At 38.9% G+C, this 27,944-nt stretch overlaps 1 protein-coding gene across 1 annotated transcript; it reads left to right on the top strand.

The window, feature by feature from the left end:
- The first annotated feature begins 6 nt into the window (after positions 1–6).
- Positions 7–27,944, top strand: PLA2G4F (phospholipase A2 group IVF). Its single transcript, XM_039389060.1, has 21 exons — positions 7–1,296; positions 2,523–3,274; positions 6,808–6,880; positions 8,406–8,542; positions 9,833–9,961; positions 11,419–11,459; positions 12,019–12,061; positions 13,234–13,300; positions 13,595–13,764; positions 15,799–15,912; positions 16,421–16,458; positions 17,402–17,537; positions 18,271–18,407; positions 19,492–19,714; positions 20,267–20,381; positions 21,613–21,750; positions 22,203–22,310; positions 23,226–23,420; positions 23,732–23,898; positions 24,957–25,143; positions 26,433–27,944. The coding sequence occupies exons 2-21, from the start codon at positions 3,164–3,166 to the stop codon at positions 26,660–26,662; spliced, it is 2,559 nt and encodes an 852-aa protein (XP_039244994.1). The 5' UTR covers positions 7–1,296; positions 2,523–3,163; the 3' UTR covers positions 26,663–27,944.

Below are 27,944 nucleotides of genomic sequence, written 5' to 3' on the forward strand. Positions count from 1 at the left end.
TCAGATGGAACTTCCTGTGCATCAGTTTCTGCCTGTTGCTTCTTGTCCTATTGCTCAGCACCACTGAGCAGAGCTTGGCTCCGTCCTCGACTCCCTCCGTTTAGATACTTGTATACATTGATGAGGTTCCCTCTTAGTTGTCTCTTCTTGGAGGTGAACAGGCCCAGCTCCCTCTGCCTTTCCTCATATGAAAGATGCTCCAGTCCCCTGATCATCTTCATAGCCCTCCACTGACCTTACTTCAGAAACTCCATGTCTCTTGTGCTGGGGAGCCCAGAACTGGACACAGCAGTCCCAATGTGGCCTCACCTGGCAATGCTCTTCCTAATACCCCCCCAGGATTCCATTGGCCTTCTTGACCAGAGGGACACACTGCTGGCTCATGGACAGCTTGTTGTCCACCAGGACCTTCTCCACAGCACTGCTCTCCAGCAGGTCAGATCCCAGCCAGTACTGGTGCAGGGGGTTATTCTTCCCCAGGTGCGGGACCCCACATTTGCCCTTGTTGAATTTCAGACAGTTCTTCTCTGCCCATCTCCAACCTGCCAAGGACTGCACAGCACTCTGAAGGACTGCACAGCACTCTGGGGTATCAACCACTCCTCCCAGCTTTGTGTTGTCATCAAACTTGTTGAGGAGGCACTCTGTCCTTTCATCCAGGTCATTGATGAATAAATTAAACAACTAAGTATATTGATATTTCTGGAGAAGACCAACCTGCCAAAAAAAAAAAACAAACCCGAGATCAAATGCTGTCCTTGATTGCATCCTTTCAGATTTTCATCTCTTCTAGTTATGCACTCAGCTCTCCTCATAGTGTTGCTAAAGGGACCAAAAGGGACTCCTTGTGATATCCGGACACATTTTAAATACTATGTAGTGTATTTGATGATGGTGTCATTTCATGCTTGCTGACAAAAAAAGTAAGCATGACATGTATATAAATCTACCTTTACCAGTGTGGACATGTTAATACAAGCAGAAGTAAAGTTACTGGGTATGAGGCTTTCTTTGCCTCATCTTTTGATGCCTTTTTACTTACTTGTTTTCTTGCTAGGAAATGACAAAAACAAGTAGTTTTTCTTTGGATATGAAATTCACTGACAGCAGTGTCTGTAGATGACTAAAACTGCACACAAACACTGTTAATGGGTGATCTGTTGTTGACTATGAAACAATTCTTAAGCACATATTCTAAAGAGAACATATCAGTTTTTCTTGACAGAGAAATTCTATAAACATGAGATCCTGTGCTGAGAGATTTTATTGGAAGAGGAGCAAGAATGTCAGAAGCAGGTAAGCCTAATTTTAAATGCAGTTGGGCACTCACAAGACAAGATAGAGGCTTTTTATACTGCCTGTAATAAACTTTAGAATAAATGTGATTTCTCCATGTTGCTGTGCTATGTAAGGCCACCTCCATTTTCCTGTAATTTATGGTCAAACTATATTAGATTAAATATTAAAAAAAAATCACACCGTTCTGCAATTTTTTGAAGATAAATAAAACCTAGTTTGATAGTAATAGAATGGTTTGGGTTGGAAGGGACCTTAAAGATCTTCTAGATCCAACCCCCCTGCTGTGGGCAGGGATGCCGCCCACTACTGGATCAGCTTGCTCAGGGCCCCATCTAACCTGGCGTTGAACACTTCCAAGGATGGGGCATCCACAACTTCTCTAAGCAACCTGTTTCAGTGCCTCACCATCCTCTGAGTAAAAAACTTTTTCCCAACGTCTAATCTAAATCTACCCTCTTTTACTTCGTTCCACCTTGTCCTATCACTATCTGCTAGTGTAAAAAGTTACTCTCCCTCTTTTTTTAAGCCCCTTTTAAATACTGTAAGGCCTGTAAATATATAAGCCCTTTTTAAATACTGTAAATTGGGTCTCCCTGGAGCCTTCTCTTATCCAGGCTGAACAACCCCAACTTTCTCAGCCTGTTTTCATAGGAGTGAAGCTCCTCCAGTCCTTCACCTTCAGTGCAGTGCAGAAAAGCAAATAACTTTTCCAGCCCAGTTTCAGCCCCACTTGGTACCACACAAGACCATTACAGCAGTTGCTGACTGTTTCAGAATGGATGTTTGTTTTTTGCCTCTGTGTTGACTTTCAATTCTGTGGATTCCCTAACTAGCACTGACTTGTTTATGTTCTAAATTTCAGTGCTTATGCTTTTATTAATTTTCTTAAATTCTGGTATGGTGACTGACACTAATGACAGGAAATGATTAATGAATGGGACCTTGCTGGGAATGTGTCACATTCTCATGTTTGTCTGGAGCTAGTGACATGCTGCATTACTGGCTTTCATACATTTTCTGCCACTTTTTAATTGTTGAAACACTAAAGTTTGTCTTCTGGTCTCCAGTTTCTGTTTATGCTCTTTAATAAAAAAGCTCCAGCAAGCGAACTGCCAGCAGCTGTTAATAAACTAATCACTCCCAGTAAACAATTTCTTTTACGACTTAAATATTTTTTAAGGCACGATAGACTCCTAAAAAAATCTACCCTATCTCTTGTACAGTTTTTTGAGAACCTTTGGTGGAAGAATCAAGACTGTGCTGTATGTAAATGAGGAGAAAGGGGATACTTGTACAGGCCGCTCACATAGTGAGAGGTGAGACATAGTGGGGAATTGATGTTCTCTGAGGCACCCTATTGCACACCAAATTGTGGTGCCTTCACTCTGGCCTCCCTGAAACCTCTCTGGACAGCTACAGTCAGTGACAAATTTGCCTTTGCTTCAGGCTGGTAAGATGGGAATTTATTTAGAAATACTCTGTTAGAAACTCTGAAAAGGGTTTAAAACAGTCAAAGGCATGGATCAGGTTGCTGTAACTCTCAAAGAAGATCTGAACTGGGGGTTTTGATGTTGTGGCTTAATCACAAAGCAGTGCTTCCTCCTACCCAGGCTTCCCTGTTTGGTGCTGCTTTGCTGCCCTTATCTTATACCAGTATTTGCAAAACCTGCTGACAAGGTTTTGAACTGGCTTGTTTGGCAAGTGCGGGCCACACCTCTGTTTCTCACAGCTGGAGTGCAGCCCAGTCCTGCGCAAAACTTCAGTCTGTAGCAAACAGCGCTTCACAGCCGGGCATCCAGGAACTCTCCTTATTTTCTGGGTGTCCCTGTCAGATTTTCTGCAGAGACAAGAAGACATTTTTCCCATGTTCCATAAGGTGCTGCGGGGCCCGCTTCCACCCGGAGTGCTGCCTTTCCTGGCAGCTGTGCTTTTCCAAAGGAAGGAGAGGAAAGAGACTGGGTTTTATCACTGGCGGGTAAGACAAATCATAGTGCTGTCTTTGAGATGGCTTTCCTTAGCCAATGTGTTCAGTAGTGACTTCCTGTTACTGCACGTGTGGAAAACCAGTTCTGTACTTCCACAGGAATTAAAAAGTTTGTTGTTATTTAAAATTTACCCTGAATGATAAAGCTAATAGAGATGCCAGGCTTTTATTAAATTTAGGATCTGTGTGAGGAAATGCAGATCAGGTCTGCGTTTCCTTAGTTTTTGGGGAACACAAGCTGATGCCAAGTACTTTTTTAGGGGGAGAATACTGCACTTCTCATTAGTAGAGACAAAACCATGCTTATGTGTTTTCTTACAAAATATCCTTGATTACAGTTCTCTTCCTTTATGCTCTCTGTCTTATCCTACAGGAATTAATGGTCTTAAGTAGAGAAATATTAATAATGATGTGAGTGCCTGTTCAAAATGCAGTGCAACCACAACAGATAAGGTGGTTTTGATGTGTTTGTCCTTTGACTGGTGTGAAATCATTTCATTGTGTAATATGGTCTGACCAATAACCTCAATTTTGAATTACATTAAATGTTTGTGAAGGAGCCTTTGACTAGGAGATCTGATCTGTAATCTGATCACCTGTGTTGTGTTGTCTCACACTAATCCCTCAATATACAATTTAAAATTGAGATGACCATTAAATGTCACAAAATGACTTGCTGCCTGTATGCCTTTCTGTACTTCTGCTTGCTGTATGATAAAAATTGTCTTGTTGACTTTTTAATGTTGTTGTTTAGTACTTGGGAAATCAGGGTAGAAGAAGCTAGTGTTAGCCTCCATTAACGTGCAAACCACTGAATGTTATATTTCCCCTTAAGTACTTACTATACAAATAAAATTTAAAAAGTTAACACTACTTAGTGAAGTTGGGCTGGCTGGTAGGAAGAGATTTTGTATTGTTTAATTGATAGCAATTGAGCAAGGAGTGAGGCAGCAGATCACCCTTTTGGCTTTGTAAGTGAGTTTAACGTGATCAGATCTCTTTAATTTTCCAGAGTTTAGCTTTATTTTCACACTTCTAAAGGCAAACAACAATAAACTGAGAGTGACCCCAGTGTTTGCCACTGCTGTTGTGTTACTGAGCTGCTAGCACTACTTGTAACCTGACTAACTATAAATCTTGCCTGCCAAAAGATTATGGTTCTTAAGGCTGCATCTGGAAGCCTCCATTCATGACTGCAGATACACACTCTTGGGGGAGGAGGGAAGCTGCAAAGAGTGCCTAGGAAAGCCAGGTGTTTGCTTTTAAAAGTGAACTTGTGACACCTTGGCCACAAGGAAGTAATGGGCAGCATGTTTTTTGCTTCAGATGGACTCTCCTAAGCTCTGGAAAAGCAGTGATTCTGAAAAATCATTAGACTGCAAAGTAGAAATTAGTTGCTTGCATCAGACACATACATTGGTATGCTGTCACATGTACTGGTATAGGCAGAACTGTCATCTGTATTTGTTCTCCATTTCCCATACAGATTTCCTGCCTGCCTTTTCCTTGATCATTCAGATAGAGCATATCTGATACTCCCATGCTTCATTACTCTGCAAGCTCACCTGGCAACATGCTATGACCTTGCTATGCCTTGGCTAAAAGATAAGTACAAAAGGCATATGAGAAGGTTCTGGCATAATTGATAGCACAGGCTTGGGAGCACAGTGAAATGTCAGTTGGGTTCTAGGCCCTTAAATTATGATCTGGGTGTGGAAAATGTATCCTCAGCTGTGTAATGACTGGCTGTAAATCAAAGGTTGTTAGGGACCTTTGGAAAGGACTTTTTTTTTTGAGCACGTAACTACATTTTGACAGATGGTATACAATAAAAGAGACATAGGCTATCTTCTGGGTGTTCTGAGCTTCCTCTGCTAATAGTGTGTGAATTTCAAGTGATAGCCAGGCTATGTGAGTGAAGATGGCTTTCACAGCTGTGGGAGTGTGATTATGTAGCTTCATTTCTCAAAAAAGTTGGTGGGAATGACACACAATCTTGAATTTCTCTGTGTAATGCATTCCTCAACTTGTTGAGGTAGAAAGGAGGTTAGGCTTTGCCTGAGAAAGCAGTGTCAGTGACTGAATAAAAGTGATTAGGAAAGGTTTATTATAAAGGAAGAAAAACTAGCATCTCAAGGGTGAAGCTCATGGTGAAATTAGATGTAAAGGCATGTCTTGTTCTCAGAAACAAATAAAGGAATAAGTATCTTCAACATCTCAGTGCTGCAAATAAGAGTCCTTTAATAATAGTATAATCGGGGTTTATTTGTCCAAATTTAATTTGGTACCTGCATGTGTGATATATTAGATGATGCATGTATAGTGCCATTTATCAGATAAGGAATATTCACCACCCTGTCATGAGCAGGGGTACATTTCACTAGACCAGGTTGCTCAGAACACCATCCAAACTGGCCTTGAGCACTTCCAGGAATGGACCATCCACAACTTCTCTGAGAAATCTGTTTCAGTGCCTCATTTGTCAGTCTGCAGCATTTTTTTGTAAGTGAAGATCCTGTTGAATTCAGTTGTAGATGAATACTCTCGTCTCAAGCCAACCATGTAGGAAATTATGAATGTAAGCTATTGACCACTTGTGAAAAGCATTTTGAAAATGTGATTTAAGAATAAAAAAAGTTCCTAGCTGGCCAGGATTGTGTCATAATTGATAAAAATGAGGTAGAATCCCATTCTGTTCCTGAGCCCTACACAATTATTTCTGTGCAGTCTCTGTACTAAGTCACCCCATGCTGTTTTCTCTTGTCTTCTCCTGCCCTCCCCCCACTTTTCCTTCATAATCTTCTAGAATCCAGTCAGGCTTTTTTTCCCACTTCACATGCTGACAGTTAGATACTAATATTACTTTCCAAAAATAGTCTCCCAGAAGCTTTCAAGAGCACGGATTACATTTTGATCTATGTTGGTAAAGTCACATGCATGTTTAGAGTGCTGATATCAGTAACAGTCCAGAATAAAAAGGAATTTAAGTTTTGTCTTTTCTTGCTCAAACTGCAATGAAGTATGTGTTCCTGCAAGAAAGTGTTGGGTTTTTTCTCACTGTAAACAGCATATGCCTTCTATGTCTTGAGACCATGCTGTTAAGATTCTTGCCATGTCTGCTTTTACTCAAGCGTGCATGTGCCCTTGGCAAGTAGTCGAGTCATGATCATAATTATTTCAGCAACTTCAGTATCTGTTTATCGTCCAGTAAGAATGTACTAAGGAAGCAATTAAAAATTGATCTATAATTAGAGGAAACCCTAAATAAGGGATTTATTTTCTGAAGTCTATGAGGAGTTACTTTAAGATATCACTCGTGCTGCTGAAAGGGAATTGACTTTCCTTCTGGTCTCCTTTGGTCTTCCTCCAGGACACTGAAAGTGCTGCAGAGATTCCCCAACGGACTCATTAGTAGTTTATTTTGGGCTGACTGGTCTGATCTGTTTCTCTGGACTTATTCTAGTCTGTTTATAGAACAGGCATTGCAATTGAGTTAAAAACTTAGCTTGTTCCTTTCTTTGCAGTGGGAAAAGCACCCTTACTACAACCTAACAGTGAAAGTCCTCCGAGCCAGAAACATCAAGGGTACAGACCTGTGTAAGTATTTAGTCAAGGTATTGTGAAAACAGGTTGTTTGGTCAGTGCATACCTCTAACACAGGCAGCATTGTTAAGGGAGCTTCTTACTTACACATACTGTATTGCCTTTATGTCTGAACAAAAGCTTCTCTTGTAAAGCATTATGTATACTTTAAAATCTTGATGTGAGCCAAGCTGCAGATTAAGCGTGCTACTTTGCAGAACAAGATCAACTCCTGATAATGTTTTTCTTCCCTGCTCCTACACCTGTCCTACTGTGACCTATTCTGTATTCCTTTCTTGGATTCAGCCCTCTGGTCATGGCAAGTTTCACCCTTGCTCCTGCTAAACAGTCTTCATAAACCTGGAAATAGAAATCTTCAATTCTAGCTTCCAAATGTTTATTTTCTCAGCTGTACTAGTGCTTTATTTCATGTACCTGCTATTTGCCATTGAAGCCTTTAAGGAAGTAGGTAGTTGACTGATTCCAAGACAAGCTGCTTTTTATCTGTTCCTGTTTTTGATAGCATGGTATATATTTCCTTCTATTTACACATCTAAGTAAAGATCTCAGGAATGTTTGAGGCATTTGGATCTTTAAAACTCATTTGAGATTTAATTACTTCAGATTTAATCCAGTGAGGTAGTCTGCCTTAAGTTTATATCTGGCATCCAGCACTGAACTACTTGGAATGCTAAATAGCTGTTCAAGGAATGGAAAACCCTCCTGTGAGGCTGAGGGATAGATTCACACTGTGAAGAGTTCTTTTTCATGGCCTATCTGTTCAACTGGAGTGAAGAACTGTTCCCATACTTGCATTGAAGAAGGGGCCCTAACTGGAAGAAAGAACTCAAAGACAATCAGTTATTTTCAGGGAATGGAAACAGACAGCTTAGCTCCAGGCCAGACTAAATGAAGGTATAGCAGTGGTGGATGTTGTCTACTTGGACTTTAGTGAGGCTTTTGACACTGTCTCCTATAAGATTCTCATAGAGAAACTGATGAAGTATGGGCTGGATGAGCAGACAGGGAGCTGGACTGAAAACTCAGAGGATGGTGATCAGTGGTAAAAAAACTGGAGTATCTCTCATATGAGGAAAAGCTGAAAGATCTGGGGCTACTTAGTGACACAGTGGAGGATTCAGGGTGATATCATTGATATGTACAAGTATTTAAAAGGAAGGTGTTAAGAGGATGGAACCAGACTCTTTCAGTGGTGCCCGGTAACAAGACAAGAGACAATGAGCCTGGTATCAGCAGTAATCGTTTTTCAAAATTTGATCTTCCTCATTTAAAATAGTAGTTTCTTTTATTAAGGGCTTTATGATTTGGATGAACCAGAAAAAAAGAAATATAGGTACCTAATATTCAATTTGCTGCCGTTTGAGAACATGTACTTCATTAAAGGCTTTTGCTTTAGAAGTCCAGTCTTAAATTTGCACTTTTCTATGATGTAATGAGATCTAGAAAATGAGGAGTTTATGGGAAAAGTTACGTTTGATTAAAGTCGTTCTGACGTCTGTCTCTGCTCTCTCTGCTGTAGTGTCCAAGGCAGACTGTTATGTGGAACTAAAGCTGCCCACTGCATCTCCCATAGTCTCCCGAACTCAGGTTGTTGACAACAATGATAACCCAGAATGGAATGAAACTTTCCGGTATCGAATCCATAGTGCTGTCAAGGTAAGGAGTGCACTTTGTGGAGCTGGTTGGACTACTTGTGTTGGTATACTGGCTTGTTTTTGATACTTCATTCAAACCAACCCTCAAAACCAGTGTTGCTTGGAAGGTGTCAGTTGCCTTCAGTGGTACAAAAAGCTGTACTATGCATGTCCAGTGATAACCACAGCACTTTGTAACTGCACTCTCCTGTAAATTGCAGCTAGAATGTTCCGTAAACATCCTTGTGATGCAACTCAGGAAGGGGAATTTATGGCACTACCTGGTAAAGTTCAAGGAAATTTCATAATAAAACAAGTTTCTATTTGATGTTTGCTTCTACTTTCACAGTGTAGCTGTCTGAATGAGGATAATGGGAACCAAATGTCTACTCACTGCCACTAGTTCATGCGGTTGAGTTTTGCCATCAGTTCCTATGATGAAGAAAACCAAAAGTCAAACTTTTGGATAGGGACAGTACATCTGTCTGCTGTCTGTGCAGGACCTAGTAGAGTATTGAACAAAGTCTTCAGATTGTCAGCATTCATTCTCAAAGTAGCCATTAATGGCAGAGGGAAGGAAACTGTACTTTAGAAGGTCAGTTTTAGTGTGGTACTATTGCTTTGAATAACATCCTAGGCTTTGGAATAAGGTGCTTATTAACAAGAAACTATCCCCCTCACTGGAGTACCTTTCCACAATGGTTGGTGACAAATGTGGAATGCTAATTGGCTTAAATGGTAAGAAAATTGAAAGCTAAGCTTTAGTGTTTAGCTTTTCTTCCCCTGCAGACTTATGAGGCCTCAGTCTGGTTACTGCTGCGAGACTACACTGGCACAATTTTACGTTTAGACTTGTCTCCTTGAAAACTAGTTGCTGCAGTGCCATTGTTTTTGGATGCTGTATGTACTCATTGTGTCTATTTCAGTTAGTTTTTCTTGAATTTACCAGCTCTGAGACAGTGCCAAGCGGGAAGTGATCAGTCCCTTTAACATCCTGAACTGAATCGTGCTAGAAGAGTGGAAATTGCTGTTGCTTCCTCAGGCAAATCTGTGCCTGAAGTGGGTGGAAAGTACTGTCACATGCATTCAGCTGGAACCTCTCTCTAACTGGGAAGCTCAGAAAATATTTTAGCTACATGTTGTCAACTAGGAGCTTTTTTTTCTTAACTATGCTGTAAACTCTGCTGAAAATAGTGAATTTTCTTCAGGAATGGGAAAGGTATTGATTAATGCACAGAGTGTCTATTGTATACAGATACCCAGGAAGTGTTTGTTCTTTGATCTTAGGCTGTTTGTTTCTGTTTGGTTTTAGAACATTCTGGAGTTGACACTCTATGATAAGGATGTCCTTGTCAGTGATGAGCTCACGTCTATTGTCTTCGATGTAGGGGGCATGAAGCCGGGTCGGCCCCTGCTGCGCACTTTCAGGTTGAACTCTGAGGTTAGTCCCTGGCTCAACTGTGGATAGCTGCAGCTCATCATTACAGATATCTGGCAGTATGTGCTGGTCGACTTGTCTGTGTTGTAGAAGCTAGAAGGGAAAACTGAATCAACAGGTGATGACAGCATATGTGGTTTTACTGTCAACTGGGATGTTTCTAAAATCCCTAGTGATTTTATGTGTTTTCCACAGCCTTTGGCATGCCCCAACTAAATAAAACTTGAGATTACTGCTCTCATTCTGAAGATGTTAAAACATCTTCATTTAAAGGGAATTGATTTTTCATGAGACTTAGAGGAACATAAACTGGTTTTAAAATGAAAGACATTTGCAGTCAGTAATCATTATGGGGACTATAGACTGTGTTATTTGGTTTGGCATCATCAGTTTGCGGAAAAGAAGTTTATTGCTGCAAAGCTTAGCTCTATATCTAATAAGTCCGAAGTCTAAGAAAAGCTTATTTTCTCTGAACTATGTTCAGTACCTTAAACCTCTGCTTTATGTGGGTGATGTGTGTATCAGCTGCTCTCAAATCCTGTGCACCTGTTTATGGACTTACAACAAGACAGCCTGTTTTACATAGATAAAACCACATCACCAATCTGATCTATTTTGTAAATACCACAAACACATTGCTACAACAGATCAGGATTAAAGGTGAGCTGATGATGTGTTTTCTTGAGAAACTGGGCTTCAATACTGTTGGTGTGGTCAGAAGCAAGATAACTGGTATGCAGTTCTCAGGGAGACGTTGGGCAGTGGCACAGGCACTCCAAATGATTTGTCATCATGGAAAGAAGCTTAGTAACTCCCTTGTTCCCACTAACTCTACCAATTTGCTAGATGCTTAAGTCATCTTGATCCGTAATTGTGGATCTGAAAATTCCAACTTTAGTAAAGAAAATTACCCAAGTTGGTTTCTACTTGGTTATTTTAAAAGCTGCATTATGTCTGGTATCAAATATTTACTATATGTTATGGTAGGAGAAAAGATGGCTGGATCAAAGTCTGTAGAAGACAAATAAAACAATGACCTAAGAGTGCAAGCTCCTGAAATGATAATAATAATTGGGAGGTAGCACAAAACCTCGTGTAGAAGGTATTTGCAGAGATGGCGCTGCAGTGGAACTTGAGCCAGAGGAGGGTTTTCTTCTCATAGCAGAGTAATGGATCTGAGAGCCAACTCTCACTTGTGTGCCCTTGTATTTTCAACATAGATGTGTCTGGTCATATAGGATATGTCCAGGAGGAGAGGAATGTTTAAAGAACAATAAGAACAACTAAAGGCATAAATTTAAATATTTCAAAATTTAACTGGAACTTTTATAAAAGCCGTTACTTTAACGGGAGGTTACTATAAGTATGTAACAGGAAGAAGGCTTAATCTCTTGGAAAAATGTCTCATAATTATATATTCAAGATAAAGGGTCACTAGTGTCCAACTTTTGTTTTCAAAGGCTAATGAAGAACTGGATGTAGAGTTTTACTTGGAGAAATGGTGAGTCTTACGTGAAGAGCTGAATGAAATTGAGCTCTGAAAATATGTGTCTTTGTTACTTTTTCTGTGCAGGGACAGTCTTGCCCATAGAAAGGCTAATGCTTTATAGTTCCCCGTGGTGTTTGAGTTGATTCATTAAAGGTTGACCACGAATATCCTTAATGCTCCAGTCATCAAAACTTTTGGGGTACCAAAAAAGAAATAAATTTTGCTGGACTCCATGAGAAGTAAATGAACACTTTGTGGATTAGTTACTTAGGAGTGAAATACACGGATGAGTATTTAATCTATCTAATAGCCTATCTAAGCTCAGCTTTTCTCTAAGTTATCACAATAACTGAGATGGGGAGATCTTAAAGCACGTGCTTATAGTTGCAGACAAATTTTTTTATTTCCCAACCTCCGTTGTTCTGTGAAGGGATATATGCTTGGTGTTTGCACAGATATCCCCCAGTGAGGGCCTTTTTACCCCACTGCTTATCCAGGCAGTTAGTTTGCAAAGTAGGATGAAGCAAATTAGAAACAGAACTCATTTATGTTAAATCTCTTGCTTTCTCAGCTCAGATGTCCCTACAGAGGTATTGACCAATGGAGTCCTTGTGGTGAGTACATGGAAGTCAGAATCATATATGTTGTGATTTACTCCAGAAGGTAAGTTTTTAGTAGCAAGAATTGTTGCGTGTTCCACTCCTGCTTCCAAATAGCTCCTATTCTCTCCAGCATCTGCCTTTCTTTTTTCAATTTGTTGATTTAAAAATCTTCCTCAATTTTTAAAACTTGATAGTAACTCACAGAAAGGTGTGGCTTGTTTTTTGTTGTTGGGTTTGTTTTTTTTTTTTCAGTAGGACTGCTATAAAAAATGTAAACAAAAAATGTCTTTATGAGGCAAGTGAGTCTTGAAGATGGTATCGTGTTTTCTAGCCTAGATGCTGGCCAGGTATAGTCCCTCTTCTAATTTTAACACATATTACTTCAAAGCTTTTATCAATGCCATTACTAAGTAGGTGTTGCCTCCCTGTTCTCTTAGGTGAATCAATCTAAGAAAATCAGTGTGTTATACGTTAAAAATAAAGGTATTATTACCTCTTTTCTCCCTCCAAAGAAAAGGGACTGGTGTCATGTTTTTTGTAAGGAGAAAAGGATAATGGTTGAAATGTAGAGTTTTAACTTTTTTTTCCTGAAAAATTGGTGGCACTTAACAGCGCAGTTCTGCAAACTATTTCGCAGGAGAGAAGCTTTTGTGTTCCAATTTGCCTTAGCAAATTAGTCTTACATTTAGGCAGTGGAGTAGTTTCTTTTAGGGCAGTTGTGGCCTACTAAGTATCTTACCTACTGTCGTAGAGGGGTGATGATTGAATGGTGTGAGAGACTAAATTTTATGAGGACATGGACAAGCTGGGAGAGAAAGTCATGGCAGAATTTATGAAGTGCTTGCTTCTGAACAGGTTCTGAATAGGTACTCACGCATGCATTAAAAAAAGGTAAAAAACCAGAAAAACCCCAGGTGTTGACAGCTTGTAACTATGAAGTACTGGTTGCAAAAAGCTCCAGTAACTGGAATAAGGAGAGTGGTTTTGATTTTGAAACAAGAGCAAATAATCCTGTCCTAGTGAAACAAAACTTGGTCTTTATTTGAAATAACAAAACAATCCTTAGTGGGTTTTTTTGACAGCTTGCATCTGTAAACCTACACCTCATATAGTAGGTGGATTAAACTTCAACAAAGAAGTGAACTAAAAATTGTGTAACTAGAGCTGGTTTCTTTTTTACATAGGTTCATCCTTGCTTGTCTCTGCAAGGCACTGTTAACAAAGGGGAAAACACAAAAGAGAAACAGCAAGGTAGGGCTGCCTGTAGAGTTGAAGTCAGCACTACTTTTCAGCATATTTATTCCTTGGGAGAGAAGGGAGACTTGATTCTCTGTCTATACAGTGCATTTTAATTTACTGACTACAAAATTTACTTTTTAAGTCAATTTTGCTTTTATTTTTAATACTTAATAATATGGGGTCACTTCTACTGAGTACCACACAATAGAGTTTTTGCTTGTGTTTTCATAGTCTCAGCTACACTTAACAAGTACTTGATTTTCAACATGGCTCCTGTGATCTACACTTTTTTTTTCTAATGCACAGGGTGCTGTGAAGTTAAGTTGTCTGTCCCAGGGGCATATCAAAAGCAGTTGAGTATTCCTTGGACACCAGATAATGAGAAGCATTATGGAACCTCATTTGTTTTTCATGTGGATAAAGAAATGTGTCCAGAACTGCAAGTGCAGCTGGAGCAAACCATATCTGTTCTACAGGTAAACATCCATGCTGATTACTACAAAATTTACAACCCACTTTTGAGTAAATCCACTCCAAAACTGGTGACTTTATTTCCACGAAAATGTCCTTAAATATAAATTGAATGGCCTTGATTTGATCATAAGAGGGCCAGAGACTTCTTCAGATGTTCAGTGATGTCAGTTTTTGGTTTTTATTCAGGTACCTGTGGATGTCAAAAGCTTGCATTAAAGGAAGTCTCTTATGAAGTAAAATATTTGTGTGGTGCTAGGGACCAACTATTAAAAAGGCTACTAGTCACTTCCAGATGTACCTTTTGGATGCAACTTTGTAATATTGTAACTGCTCAGACCAAAATTTTCTAGGCTAGAAGCTTACCTTGAATGAATGTATTTTTTTTCTGGGCATGTATTAGGAATTTATGGGCAGAGAGATAAGTTTTTATCTATCATTGTTTTTTACACAGTACTATTTTTTTTGTTTTAAAATGTCAGACTTTGCATTGTGTCTTTGACATTGCGTAAGGAGGTGAAATTGTCTTAAAAATATACAATCCCCAACAATTTAAAATTTCTTCAAACTCAGGGATTAAAGAAATTTAACTCTGTGCATGCTTGCTGCATGAAGATACTCTATAGGAAGTCCTTTCTATTAGAAACTTGTAAATCAGTTGTCACTTGTAAAGGTTTATTTAGCTTTGTCTATTACTTTACAGTCTGTACAAGTACCCATGCAGCGTGTGCATCCTATTGGAGTGACTGAATATTCATTGTGATGACTGTTGCCACCAAAAATGAGAGCAAGGAAACTCTTTATTCTATGATATTTGTCATGCCCACAAGCAGTTGGGCAGCATGATTGCAAATGGTGATCTTGACTACTCTAGAGGCAACTATGGAGAAGAGGACACAAGAAATTATATGGAAGAATGGGTTTGACATGGGGTTGTTTAGGCAGCAGACATGAGCTGAAGAGAGAGACCTGGACTAAAGTGGTCAAAGACTCAGAGCTGGGCAAGCAAAAACACAGTAGAAGTCAACCATGGAGATTGGAGCAGGTGGTAAACCTCAGCCCAACCACCTTGGTTAGCAGAACATACTCCTTCAATGGCTGGCATAGAGCATAAAAGTCTGGCCTTTCTTCTCTTATCAGAGGTAGGAGAGTGCCAGGAACGTGGTAGAGTTGCTTGCCCTGTACCTAAATGCATGTTATTTTCCCCTGTTAGGAGGAGGAGGACAGTGAGCTTAGTTGGACATTGGACTCAGGACAGCTGTTATTGGTCAGAAAACATCTGTGAAATCTATGAGTAGTTCCTTGTCTGACTTCAGTTCTTGGTGTGAGAAGGGTGACAACCTGTTGTTCCTTCAAGATGCTGTCTCTTCCCAAGGGTTGAGCCCTGTGGTGGATGTATGGGCTCCATCCCACTGGTAGGCTATGTAGGTTTGCGTGTGACCCTCTGATATGAGGTTTTTTTAGTATATGTCTTTTAAAGTTAGGAATCTGCACACAGCTCAGTATTGAGAGCTTGTCACTTGCTACATGGGAGAAAACTCAAGGATTTCCTGGCAAACTTTAATTTTCTCTGCTTTTAGGTTTTGTAAATTACATGCTATCATTTGTCCCTAGGGAAACTATCTTATTGCTTATTTTGTAGTATTTTTTATGTATGTCTCATGCTGTTGCTTTGTTGGTATCTTTTCCAAATCCTGCTTTGATGACAGATTGCAAGAACACAACTATTTTTGGGGAAAGTTTTGTACTTGAAGGTGAAGATTTTTTGCTTGTGGCAGACAGGTATATTAAAAAAAGCAAAGAACAACAAACATATAAACCCCCCTAAACAAACAAAAAACAAAAAACCTCATTTGAATGAAAGAAATATCCTGACAAAGATCTGTCAAGCAGAAAGCAGGATGCTCTTGAAAAGCCTTAGACTTTTGGGAAAGATTTAGCTGTAGTGATATTAAGAATTGTTTGCTGTTTTGACATAGGAAAGTCATACCTTTAACTTTTTTTCTGTGGAACTCAATTAAGATTTTGGTTTTTATTAGGATGGCGTGAACCCTGATGTTGAAAAGCATACTACAGTTCTGGGATTGGGAACTGTACCAGTTAGTTCCCTTCCTATTGGAGAAAAAGTTGATAGAAGCATTTCTTTGGGAGAGGTAATGTCAATATTTTGCATTTGTTTTAGCATGCATGGGATAACTTTTTCCTCCAATGCCTTTAGGCATGTGGAAAGTTAGGCTACATGTGATTCTCAGGAGTGCTGTTTTCTTGGATATCTAGAATGAAATAATGGGATTACTCAGTGAAGTTCTTCTAAAAATGTTTTCACAGTGGGGTCTTGCAAAGTATGAAGTTCATCACTTTCTAGAGCAAAAAAGTCTGTCAGAGTGTGAAAGAAAATTATGAGAGGAGGAGAAAAGCAAGACACTTGCAGAAGAAATAATTTCTTTCACGCTGCTCTCTGAGGATGTTTTTGCTTTCTGCAGAGACTATTGAAAATGTCTGAAATAGGTGCAAGGGAAAGGTGTTCCAGAGATGTCATTTTATGAGAGAGAGTACTGTTCTAGTTAGTATCTGGTGACTCTGTTGATCTCATAACCTCTGTTTAGTAGTTCCACCTGTATAATTGCTATCAGTTGTAAGATGTGTTCGCTCTTTTCACAGGGACAAAGTCTGGATATGAGTTTGAAAACTGAAGAGAGGTGAGTGGGAACCTCAAAGTCCTTTAAAAATGAGGGAAGGGCCTTTATTCTCATAGTAAAGGAACTGAGTGACTCTCCTCAATGTTCTGGTGAGATCTCTTCTCTCCACTGATCTTTTGGGATAGAATAAAAGAAAATATCTTTGATTATTTTTCTTCTTAAAGCTCTTGACTCTTCAATTTCCAAATACTATCTAATGCACTGGTGTCAGTACTGCTGAGAGCTGTACAAATTTTGTGTTCCTAATACTTAAATGTAAAATAGCTGATGATGTAAATATTAAGTAGTTTTGTTAGGTACAGATACTTCCCAAAATATATTCAGTCCTGTACTGACAAATAGGAAAGGACACCTCTGTGTGTGAAGAGCCTGAACTGTAAAATAGATGCAGGGTGCAAGAAAGGAGTAAAAAGGAAAGAATAACTGAAAACCAAGCAGTTGGCTAGTAAGTTGATAAGGTCATTTAATATACAGTCATCTGAAGATTCTGCTCCCCTTTTATGAACTCATAGCAAGTTAATTGAACTGCAATTGCAGTTGCCCCCTTCTGCCTCTTAAGTTCAGAAATTTCTGTTTTAAAATTGCTTTTCCCCTCATTTCACCATTCATATCAATACAGTGATGTCAGTTGCTCCTCATACAATCTTCTTCAGCTACTGAGAATATTTTCTTCCTCTGTGAAATTCCTGAAGCTTAATTTGAATACCGTTTGATGCAAATTTTGAATTTAAACATTAAGGGAGAAATACAGTATGGAGAAGTTTCATTTTCAATTCCAAAAGCTGTTGTACAAAATAGCTGGTGTATATACTAAAATTTCATCTAATAGTTTGATCCAGTGATTCAGATCAGCACCCAGATTTTGTGTTCACAAAAATTTCTTTTCATGCAAATCGCAAATCCTCCAAAATCTGGGTGTGTTTTTGCTTGACTTCTATTTCAGCACTTGGGATCTTGATATACGTCTGGGTTTCGACCTCTGTAAAGAGGAGAGAGAATTTTTGGACAAAAGGAAGAAAGTAGTTTCTGAGGCACTGAGAAAGAGTCTTCACTTAAAAGAATCCCCTCCAAAAGATGAGGTATTGAGCACGGTGCTGTAGTGAGATTGATAAAATCCTTTATGCTTGGTTGATAATTAGAGGGTGTAAGAATCTTTGCCTATAACAGAAAACATGTTTTGCATTCACTGTGGTAGGTCCCTGGTATGTTTTAGTTTTGAAGTCTCAAATGTTGTTATATTTCTTAAATTTTGAGGGATGTGTGTTTGTGTGTTTTGGAATGCAAAACATTGAAATTTCAGAATGTATGCACTTTCTTTTGTTGAACTCTTGTATCTTGGGTTTTAGGCTTGGAACTGTGATGGGAAAGTCTGTTTCAGAATGTTTAAATTAAAGCTCAAACCACAGGAATAGCTTCCTAATTGCTTATTTGAGGACACTGTTATGTCTACATAGGTCATGGCCTGATGCCTTGCTTGGTGGTGTTTGGCTGCTGTTATAAGAATAGTTGCCTTTTTTGTGCTTATACATATATTGTATGAAAGTAAATGTGTGATAGTATACATAACAGTTTCAGTGACTGTCCCTAACTGACCCTGCTGTTTTATAGTAAACAATATATTTCAATTACAAAATAGGGAAAGGAGTTCTGCTTGAAATCAAACCTGAAATCACTTGAAAAGTAAATAGAAATATTGATTTTTGTATTTTTTATTTTTTTTTTTAATTTGAGTGAGACTTGAATGGGATTAGTTCTATAATTCATTGGCAATCAAAAGTCTGTGGTTGTGACTCCTGAGTTTGCTGTCTGCAGGTTCCAGTCATAGCAGTACTGGGGTCTGGAGGTGGGATGAGAGCACTGACATCGTTCTATGGCAGTCTTGCTGGGCTTCAGCAGCTGGGCCTTTTGGATGCTGCAATATATCTGTGTGGGATTTCTGGCTCTACTTGGTAAGCTGTATGCAGTGTTGGCTCCAGAAACTTAGTGTTGATGCAAAATAAAACCAAAATTGCATTTGTACCATCTGTAGTCAGACAGCAAAGTCTAATGTTTTATCAGTTTTCACCTGTAAGACTCCTGAAGAGTTTAAGGGATTCATTATCATGTCCAACCCATGCAGCTGCTGGTTAAATTTATGAATCTGCTGCTTGTGCGAGTCTGACAGTTGAATATTAGAATGTATTACATCAATAAAGCTGTTCAGAGCACTGACTTAAAAAACCCTCCTCCCTTTTCTACTCTTGCCAAGAAGATAACTGACGTGGTGCAAGTCACTGGAAACATGTCCACAGGGGCCACTGTGTCGTCACCTTCCAAAATGGTGTAAGTGGTTGAAGAGAGGCACAGCACTGCTTTGCCTTTTGGTGGACTGGAGCAACGTGTTGAAATGGTAGACATGGCTAGAATGTTTCAGTATCTCAGTTCTTGAAGTCTGTGATGAAGTCATCCCTTTTAAGTACACGTTGTTTTTGTGAAATGATTTCACTGAGGAGTTGTGCAACCTGACAGTGTAACCCTCCCTTCCAGACCTTTGTGTGTTAAATTAACTCCTATGTACCTGGTTCTCTTCCACTAACCTTGTGATCTGGCCGGCCCCTTTTGACTCAGAGACACTTCCAAACAAATGTAGCCAATGGTCCAAACTAGTTTTTTCTTTAATCAGACCTGTGTTCGGATGAAGGCTATGGCCTCTATTGCTGCATGAAGTAGCACCCTTGCTGTCAGCCAGTCTATCGTAGTTGTTATGGTCTGGAGTTAACTCAGGTTTATGAACTGGTTTATGTGTGCCTGCATATGATGCTTGGAACATCCTTGGAAGGCAAGTTATCAATTGGGATGAAGTTGTCCTGTAGGTGTCAGAGTGTCCAGCACATTTTAGAATTCAGAGAGCCTTTATTTATGGACTCTCTACTCTTCATGATGTTTGGCTTTCAACTAGACTTCTCAAGTGCTGCAGCACTAATTCTAACTAGCTAAAAGTATTCTTTACATGAGGATCTTTGTTACTGATGACATTAATATAAGCATTTTCAGGTGTTTATCGACACTGTATCAAGACCCCAATTGGTCACAGAAAGACCTTCAAGATGCAATCAGAAGAGCTCAGGGTGCTGTGTCCAGCAGCAAAGCAGGGGCATTTTCCCCAGAACGACTGAAATACTATTTCCAGGAGCTGAATGCAATGGAGAATAGTGGACGGAAAGTTTCCTTTACAGATTTGTGGGGCCTTATTGTGGAATTTTTCCTACAGCAGAAGGTAAAAGGGTTTATGTTTGGATGTGTACTGCTTTCTGTCTTCTGGGTGGGAGTTCTATATACCCACGTGTTTTATTTCAAGAAACCAATTGCTCTTCACCTTTGTGAGCTGTTCTGGCATAGACAGTGTTGTGCAATAAACATAGTATCTTCTTTATTCAAGAATTTTCAAGTCATACAGATCAGTGCTATAGAAAAAAAAGCTGTGTTTTCTTGGAATGACTGTTATTAAATTAATAGCTTTTGTATTGGGCAGGTTAAATCGGAGAGAATGATATTAGTTTTGCAGAATGGCATTACTGTGCAGTATTTTCTATGTAACTGAGACTGGAAATCAGAGGGATATTGAGTTCATTAATAACACTAGGCATTCTAAGTATGCAACTGCAGAAATATTTTGACCAAATCTAACCATGTGTCTCGACAGTGGGACGAAAAGGGACTTTGAATTAGTAGTATTGTTAATCAGAAGTGCTAAGCAACAGCTTCCAGTTATCAAAGTATGGGTACAGAGCTTGCCTAAGTGTGCTTCTCCTTCCCTGCTTGTGACCAGGAAGACCCATCAAAGCTGTCTGATCAGCAAGAAGCAGTGAAATGGGCCCAGAACCCTTACCCTATCTATGCAGCTGTCAATGTGAGACCCAATATGAGCAGTGGTGACTTTGCAGGTATATAGAAATTTATTTTTGTTTGCTAAAATCAATAAATTCCTTTCACCTATCCAGTTCCTTGGGTAGTGAGCAGCTGACAACAGGAAATGTGGCTCAAGCAGCAGTTGGTAGTGCAAGAGGCAACAGGATACTGATTGGCAGAGTGTTATCATCCTGATAGCAAATGTCTTCATCATGGCTAAAATAGAGAAATGAGATTCAACATTGTTGGCCACTCCACATGTTTTGCTAGAAACTGCCTGAAATTTTCAGGAGCTGAGAAGATTCCTATAATACATGTCTGTGTCTGAATCAGAGAATTAGAGTCCTTAGTAATTAAGTGGCCACTTTCTTTTAAAGTCTCAGATAAATAAATAATTTTTGTAGGATTCATGTAAAATGATGAATTGGCCACCTTGTAGTTTGCATCATCAAAATTATGGATTTTAGAAGCTTGAGTTCTTACAGTAAAAAAATGGAAGGCCAGACCTTCACTGAAACTTTAAATATGATGCAACAATTGAGGATAGATACAGGAGACACAATCACAAATGTTTATGTCCATCTGTGTACCTCTAGGGGACTTTTGTTTATTTTATTCTGGAGGAGTTTGAATTAATTTGATGTCATATGAATTTGTGAATGAATTTAATTTGATCAAACCTGCCAGAGTTCAAGAAGCATTTGGGTAATGCCTTCAGACACGTGCTGTGTTTTTTTTGATAGTTCTGTGCAGGGCCAGGAGTTGGACTTGATGATCTTTCTGGTTACCTTTCAGCTATTTGTAGAAATCTTTCAGGCAAGAGGGGACTTTTTGATAGGCAGACAATGAAGACTGACACTGTGGGCCAATCGAGTTTTCAAGTTAGTACTGTAGTAGTTTCTGAGAGATGGTATGTAGTGTGAAGAAAAGCTGAGAAAAATGAAGTAGCTTCTGTTTGGGATGGAAAAGGGAGCCATCAAAATGGTTTAAAGTAAAAGTAAAATAGGCAGCTTGTTTCTCTAGTGGCAAACTCAGGATGGAGCAAGATGGGATGAAAGCCTGTACAAGAGTTTTTGTTAATAATAGATGATTTTTTTAATTAGTAATAGATAGAGGCTTACTGAGAAGAGAGGCAGGGAAATCCATAGTGATCATGAAAAGTGGAGGGAAACTCCCTTCTGTCTCCCTTGTGTGAACAATACCAGATAAATGTTTTTGCTTATGTTTCTTCTGAGATGAGTAAATATCCTGCTGACTTGTTCTTAGAATGGTGTGAGTTCACTCCCTATGAAGTTGGATTTCGCAAATATGGAGCTTTTGTCAGAACAGAGGACTTTGACAGTGAGTTCTTCATGGGACGACTTATCCAGAAACATCCAGAGCCCAGGATTTGTTTTCTACAAGGTATGATCTTATGATAAGGATTAAAATGAGGAGATGGAAAGGAACCATGCTGCTTTCAGGACTCATGGGCTTAAGTCCATGCCTTTTTGTCCCTTGCTAAAGAACTTAAAGTAAAAAATATCAAGTCTTTCTCCAGAGTTTTAGGTATTGGTTCATAATATTACAACCTGATGTCCTGAGTCTGCAAGATGACTCTATTATGAGCTGCCTGTCAAAAATGTCTGCTGTAGGTCTTCCCCTACTGTCTTTTTGGTGTTTTTCTCTAGGAAAAATTTCCGCATTATATTTTTAAATCAGAATTTGTTACATGATTAACTCAAACATCACCTGTTAGAATAGTAGGGATCAAGTGACAGCCTTCTCCCATGACAAATGGCAACGGAATTATAGACCTTTTGGTTACACTGTGTAAAGCCTTTTGAGTACTAAATTCTTCCACATGTCTCCTGCAGGAATGTGGGGCAGTGCTTTTGCGGCAAGCTTGGATGACATCTGCCTGAAGGTGATTGGTATAGGACTGAGCTTTCTAGATTCCTTCAAAGATGTTATAAAAGTTGTAGGTAAGAGCATACATGAAAACAGCTGGATTTTTCAAAAGATTGCTGGTTTTGGAATAATCGCAATAATATGACTCAAAAATGTGCTGTGTGTAGTTTTCAAGAGTTAGCATTAAGGATGGATTTAGACAGATCTCTCTTTTACGGTGTGTTATTCCCTTTGTTCACACATAAAGTGAAGAGAGGAATTACATTTTCTTTAATACACTTTCCTTTCCTTCTTTTTAAAAAAATTTGTGTCTGACTTTGACTATAAATTTGGATGAGTTCTGGGAACTGTCTTAAACATATATTGCAGTGCAGGAGTTGTAATTGTGAGAAGAGGAAGAATAGAAGCTGGACTGCTAAGCAGGAGGTGGAAAAAAGGCTTTCAGTTTCTCCCTTGTCCTGCTTTTTGTAATTTTTGATAAGCTGTTTGTATATTTATGCACTGATCTCCATTTATACATTGCCCCCCTAGCAGTGAAAAGGAAGTGTTTTAAAGGCTGAAAGTTATTCCTGTGCGTAGTTATAGCCTTATAGTAACTAGTGGAGGAAGAGATTTTTTCTTCTCTGCCTTTGCAGCCCCCACCCCACCCTTTTTGTTGTTGTGTAACTGTAAATGCTACTGTGTGTGCTTGACTGATGTTGTCTTATGTGACAGAAATTGTTGTCACTTGGTAACAAGGGTTTCTTTGTGTTTGTTTGAAATTAATATGGGCAATGATTTATGAGTAATGCTATATCCATTAAACAGGGCATGTAAATCATCCAACTATGGCATATGCAGCTCATTTACATTTCATTACAGTACTCTTATTGGAGGAGAAATTCAGCCCTAGGACAGCTGGTTAAATATTCTAGAAACAGGTCTGATTGAAATATTGGAGCTGGACAAGCATTTTGTTTGTGTTCTGCATCCGTTTGTGACTTCTGCAGATGACTGCCGAAGATTCCATTTCCGAGACCCAGCACGACTGAAGACTCGCTTGGTTATACCTGGGGGCCCCTTGCTACAAATTTTTCAGGATTTCTTCAAGTCCCGGGTCACATGTGGAGAAACCTTCAACTTCATGAAGGGATTGTATCTTCATAAAGATTATGTTAACATCAAGAAATTTGTGACTTGGAGAGGTAAATGAGTCTGTTTGTGTCTGGGATATTAAATAATATGTTAATACTTTGTCAATATCACAGAACATGAGTGAGCTTGACTTTGTTCTGCTGAAGTCAGGAAGTATACCCCTTCTTACCCCATAGCAAAAAATTTGATCCACTGTGTTTGTTCTGTCATATAAGACTTCACAGGTCAATCTCAGATAAAGGTGCATGTTGGAATGTCTTTTTTCTTCTTATAACACTAGCATAAGCTTTGTTTGTTGCTTTTCCTGAGAGGTGTGTAATGAACCAATACAGTTTCTTGCTTTACTTGGAGCATCTTACAGGTACTCATCTGGATGCATTTCCCAACCAGCTGACCCCCATGGAAGAGAGCTTATATTTAGTGGATGGTGGCTTTTCTATCAACTCTCCCTTTCCTTTGGTACTTCAGCCAGAGAGGGATGTGGATGTTATCTTGTCATTCAATTTTTCCTGGGAAGCTCCATTTGAGGTGAGAGATGTAGCAGAACATCATTACATGAACATAAAAGCACAGAATCATATTCAAAATGACAGCAGATCAGTTGATGTTGAATACACACTCTAACAAATAAATTAAAATAAATCCTTATGTCTTTCATGGAATCATAGAATAACCTGGGTTAGAAGGGACCTTAAAGATCATCTAGCTCCAACCCCTTTGCAATGGGCAGGGACAGCTTCCACTGGACCAGGCTGCTTAAAGCCTCATCCAACCTGGTCTTGAACACCTCCAGGGATGATGAGTCCACAACCTTTCTGGGCAACCTGTTCCAGTACCTCACCACCCTCTGAGTAAAGAATTTCTTCCTAATATCTAAACCTACACCCTTTCAGTTTAAAGCCATTCCCCCTTGTCCTATCATTACATGCCTTTATGAAAAGTCCCTCTCCAGACTTCTTGTAAGCCCCTTTTTGTAGTGGAAGGTGCTATAAGGTCTTCTCAGAGCCTTCTCTTCTCCAGGCTGAACAGTCCCAACTCTCTCAGCCTGTCTTCATAGGAAAAGACATTTCAAGCATTATTTTTCTCTGCTTTTTCCTATGAAGGTCATGAAGAGATAGAAAGTTGACAACTATAATAAGATTCAAAAATTTTCAGAAGCCTAAGTAGATTGTTACGTAAAATAAGAGCGTTTGTTTGGCTCATAAGATCCTTGTTACTTTGATATACACTTCTAAAGGAAAAGTGGTTATTGGTGATTTTCTTCATGCAAACAAGTTATTTTATGTATATAAAAGTGTTCATTTTAAGTGCAGAAAAGTCTAGGTGAATAGATTTAGATACATAAAAAATTTCAACTGCAACCTGTTGATGTTTGCTAGCAGTTCTTAATTCTGCTCTTCATTCTTCTATATCACCAGCCAGAGAAATTGTTTCTGCTGGTTTGAAGCTGAGGTTCTGTCACATTTCCCCCCCCGCCCTTTTTTTTTTTTAGTTGAAGTCTCTTTCCCTTTGAGAATTGTAGTTAGATGATCTTAGAGGTGTAGCTGGTATTCTGTTGCAATTATTTTTTTATTCTTTGACAACAGGTTTTAGAGCTGACTCAGAAATATTGTGAGGAGCGTGACATTCCTTTTCCAAAAATCAAATTTAGTGAGGAAGATGAAAAGAAGCCAAAGGAGTGTTACATGTTTGTGGATGACAATAATCCAAAGGCTCCAATTGTAGTCCATTTCCCATTAGTGAATGACACTTTCCAGAAATACAAGGCTCCAGGTAAAGGAACTATATCTTAAAGAGCTCTTGTAACAATCCTTTGGGTGTGTTGATGGGGAAAATTCAGTGCGCTCAGTGTTCCTCTTTTCATTCATCTTAGTATTACCCTGTAATTATTAAATTGTTATTTACCTTTAAGGCAGAATGAATTTCCACTAGTTTTTTGGAAGGGAGAGTGGGAGAAGAGGCTGACAAAAAAATAAAATCTAAGGGCTGAAAGCATCAAAATTAGGCTAAATTTTTGCTTCTTTCTGAACCTTTCTGCCCTGATACTTGATTCTGTTACTTCTAGTTACTGTGAATATATAGAAAAGAACTAATAATCAGATTAGATAAGGAGTTCATTTGTTTACTGAATAAGAATAAACCACTAAACAGCAAGGTATTGGGGACCAATCTGTGTGTCAGATCATGTAACTCGTGTTAAGTGACCTGTGCCCCTGTAGTGTGAGATCAAGTGATAAATGATTCTTTCTTCATTTAATGTGATTCATATAGGCTGTAAAGTCTATCAGGCAGGAGTGCTGGGAAACATGGAGCTATTTACCTTTAAAAGGAGACAGGCAAAAATCAATGTCCTTTTTCTCCTATGAGGGAGAAAACATCATCCTGAAGAAAACTGTTGGAATACATAGAAAAGAACATGCAGGACTGGTACAGGCAAGGGGGATGTAAGGCACACTGTTAATGCTGTCTATATTAATACTGTAATGATTGCCAGGCCCTGGCTGCATTTCCTCATCAAGATGAAGAGTTTCAAAGTGTTAGGCTTGAATGTGACTTGAGACTTTCATTTCTCTAACAGCAACAAGCAAAGTGTTATTAGCAAACTACTTTAATGTTCACCTTTCGAAATGGTATTTAAATTTAAGTGGCAGGGTGCTAAAAAAAAGAGTTACCATATTTTGAAGAGTTTATACTAACGTCCTAAGGGCAGTTGAACTCATGATGTGTCTTTTATTTTAGTGTAGAACAGAACTTCCAGGAAGAATTGAGCTTTATATTTCCTATTTTAAGCATGATTGTAGATGAACTAAACAATTTATCACAATGGAAATGTATTTTAGTACTTATTTTGGAGCCTAGTGGAAAGAGGCTCCAAATAATAGCACTTTGCCTTCAGCTTCCAGATATTTTGGAAGGAACTGAAGTCTCTGCAGAGGAGCTTTGGGGAAAAAGTTAAGGTTCAATAGAATTATCTGTGATATACTCCTAACAGAATTGAACTAAAAGGAGTCTACCATGGCTGGGGGGTTTTTTGTGATTTTTTTTTTTCTTTCTTGTTGCAGGAGTTGAACGTGAGTCAGAAGAAGAGAAATCCTTTGGTGACTTCATCATTGAGTCAAAGGATTCTCCTTACCGTACACTAAATTTCACCTTTGAGCCATATGATTTCAACAGGTTAGTGGAAGTGAATCGCTACAATGTTCTGAACAGCAAGGACACTCTTTTCAAAACCCTAAACTTGGCTCTGCAAAGGAGGAAGTTGAAGAAGGTCATCAGTAAGTCCAATACCTGATCAGCTTCCAGAGCTGAGGATACAGAGAGGCTACAGTGTACAAAAACCATGAGGTTCAAGACAGAATATTGAAAATGAATTGCTGGGAATTATCTTCTTGGCAAGGGAGTAGTACATGTGACACTGAAAATTCATTCCAGATGATGTGCTCTGATGAAAACTCGAGGGATGTACCGTACAACATGGATGTTGCTTCCTTGTGTGGGGAAGAGTAAGGAATCATCTAACCCAGTATCTCAATTTACAGTGGCTGATGCCAGATGATTAGGGAGGTCTATTCAAACAGTTCCAGCATCTGGAGAATAATCTTCCAAAGTCCACTAAGCGATGCACCTCTTTTTGTCAAAGGTGTGTTAGGGGAAACACTGATTTCTTCTGTACTTTTATCTCTCCTGCTTTTTGAATCTCCTTTCATGAACTTTTACAATTTACATCATCTTGCAAGTAATTCCACAGGTACACACACACTGAGAGAGATGTGTCCTTTTGCTTTCAACTTGTTACTGGATGATGCCTGCATACTTTCAAGACTGAACAGCGATTACTTGCTTTCTATTTTTGCCATTCACGATTTCAAAGATCTTTGTGATGTTTCCTTCCTGCCCTTCTCAGGGATTTTAATGACTTTTAGTCTACCAGAACTTCAATATTGAGTACCTTATTTTCATAAACAATTTGTTTTTGAGGAAATAAATATTCACTTTTTTATGTTTAACAATTAAAAACACATTGTGGGATTGTGTTGCTTCTTCCTACAGTTTGATCATCATGAGACGATGAAAGTGTGATGAAAGTACCATGAGTCTCGTCTTTCTCTTTGTGTATAAGAGGAAGGAAGGCTCCTTTGAAGGGTTTGAATTAGATATTTTCTGCCTTACACTTCAGTGTGCAGTTCAACCAGACCTTTGTTGGAGGAATTTGCGTGTCTATATATTTCAGAAACATCAATAGTCAAAGTAGGCACACCTTACAAATGTGAATGAATAAAACAATGTGCTGCAGTGCTGTGGGATGGAATTCACCTCACTTTGCATAAAACTCAGAGAAAAGGACTGAATTATGCAGTTGGGAAATATGTGGTACAAAAATATGTAATACAAAACAATGACAAACAAGCATTGTTTACTTTTGTGGCTTTTACACTGAGTTGAATGTACTGATTCTGTATTTGAAAACTGGAGACAGGAAATTTGTCTTATGAAAGAATGTAAAGGCTTATAGATGATGATTCTTGATACATTTTTTAATGTGTTTCTCTTTTAATAAATATTAGTTTTTCTCA

Source organism: Pipra filicauda, unplaced genomic scaffold, assembly GCF_003945595.2.
Source record: "Pipra filicauda isolate LSUMZ 115617 unplaced genomic scaffold, ASM394559v2 scaffold6_size6359152_pilon, whole genome shotgun sequence".
NCBI lineage: Eukaryota > Metazoa > Chordata > Aves > Passeriformes > Pipridae > Pipra > Pipra filicauda.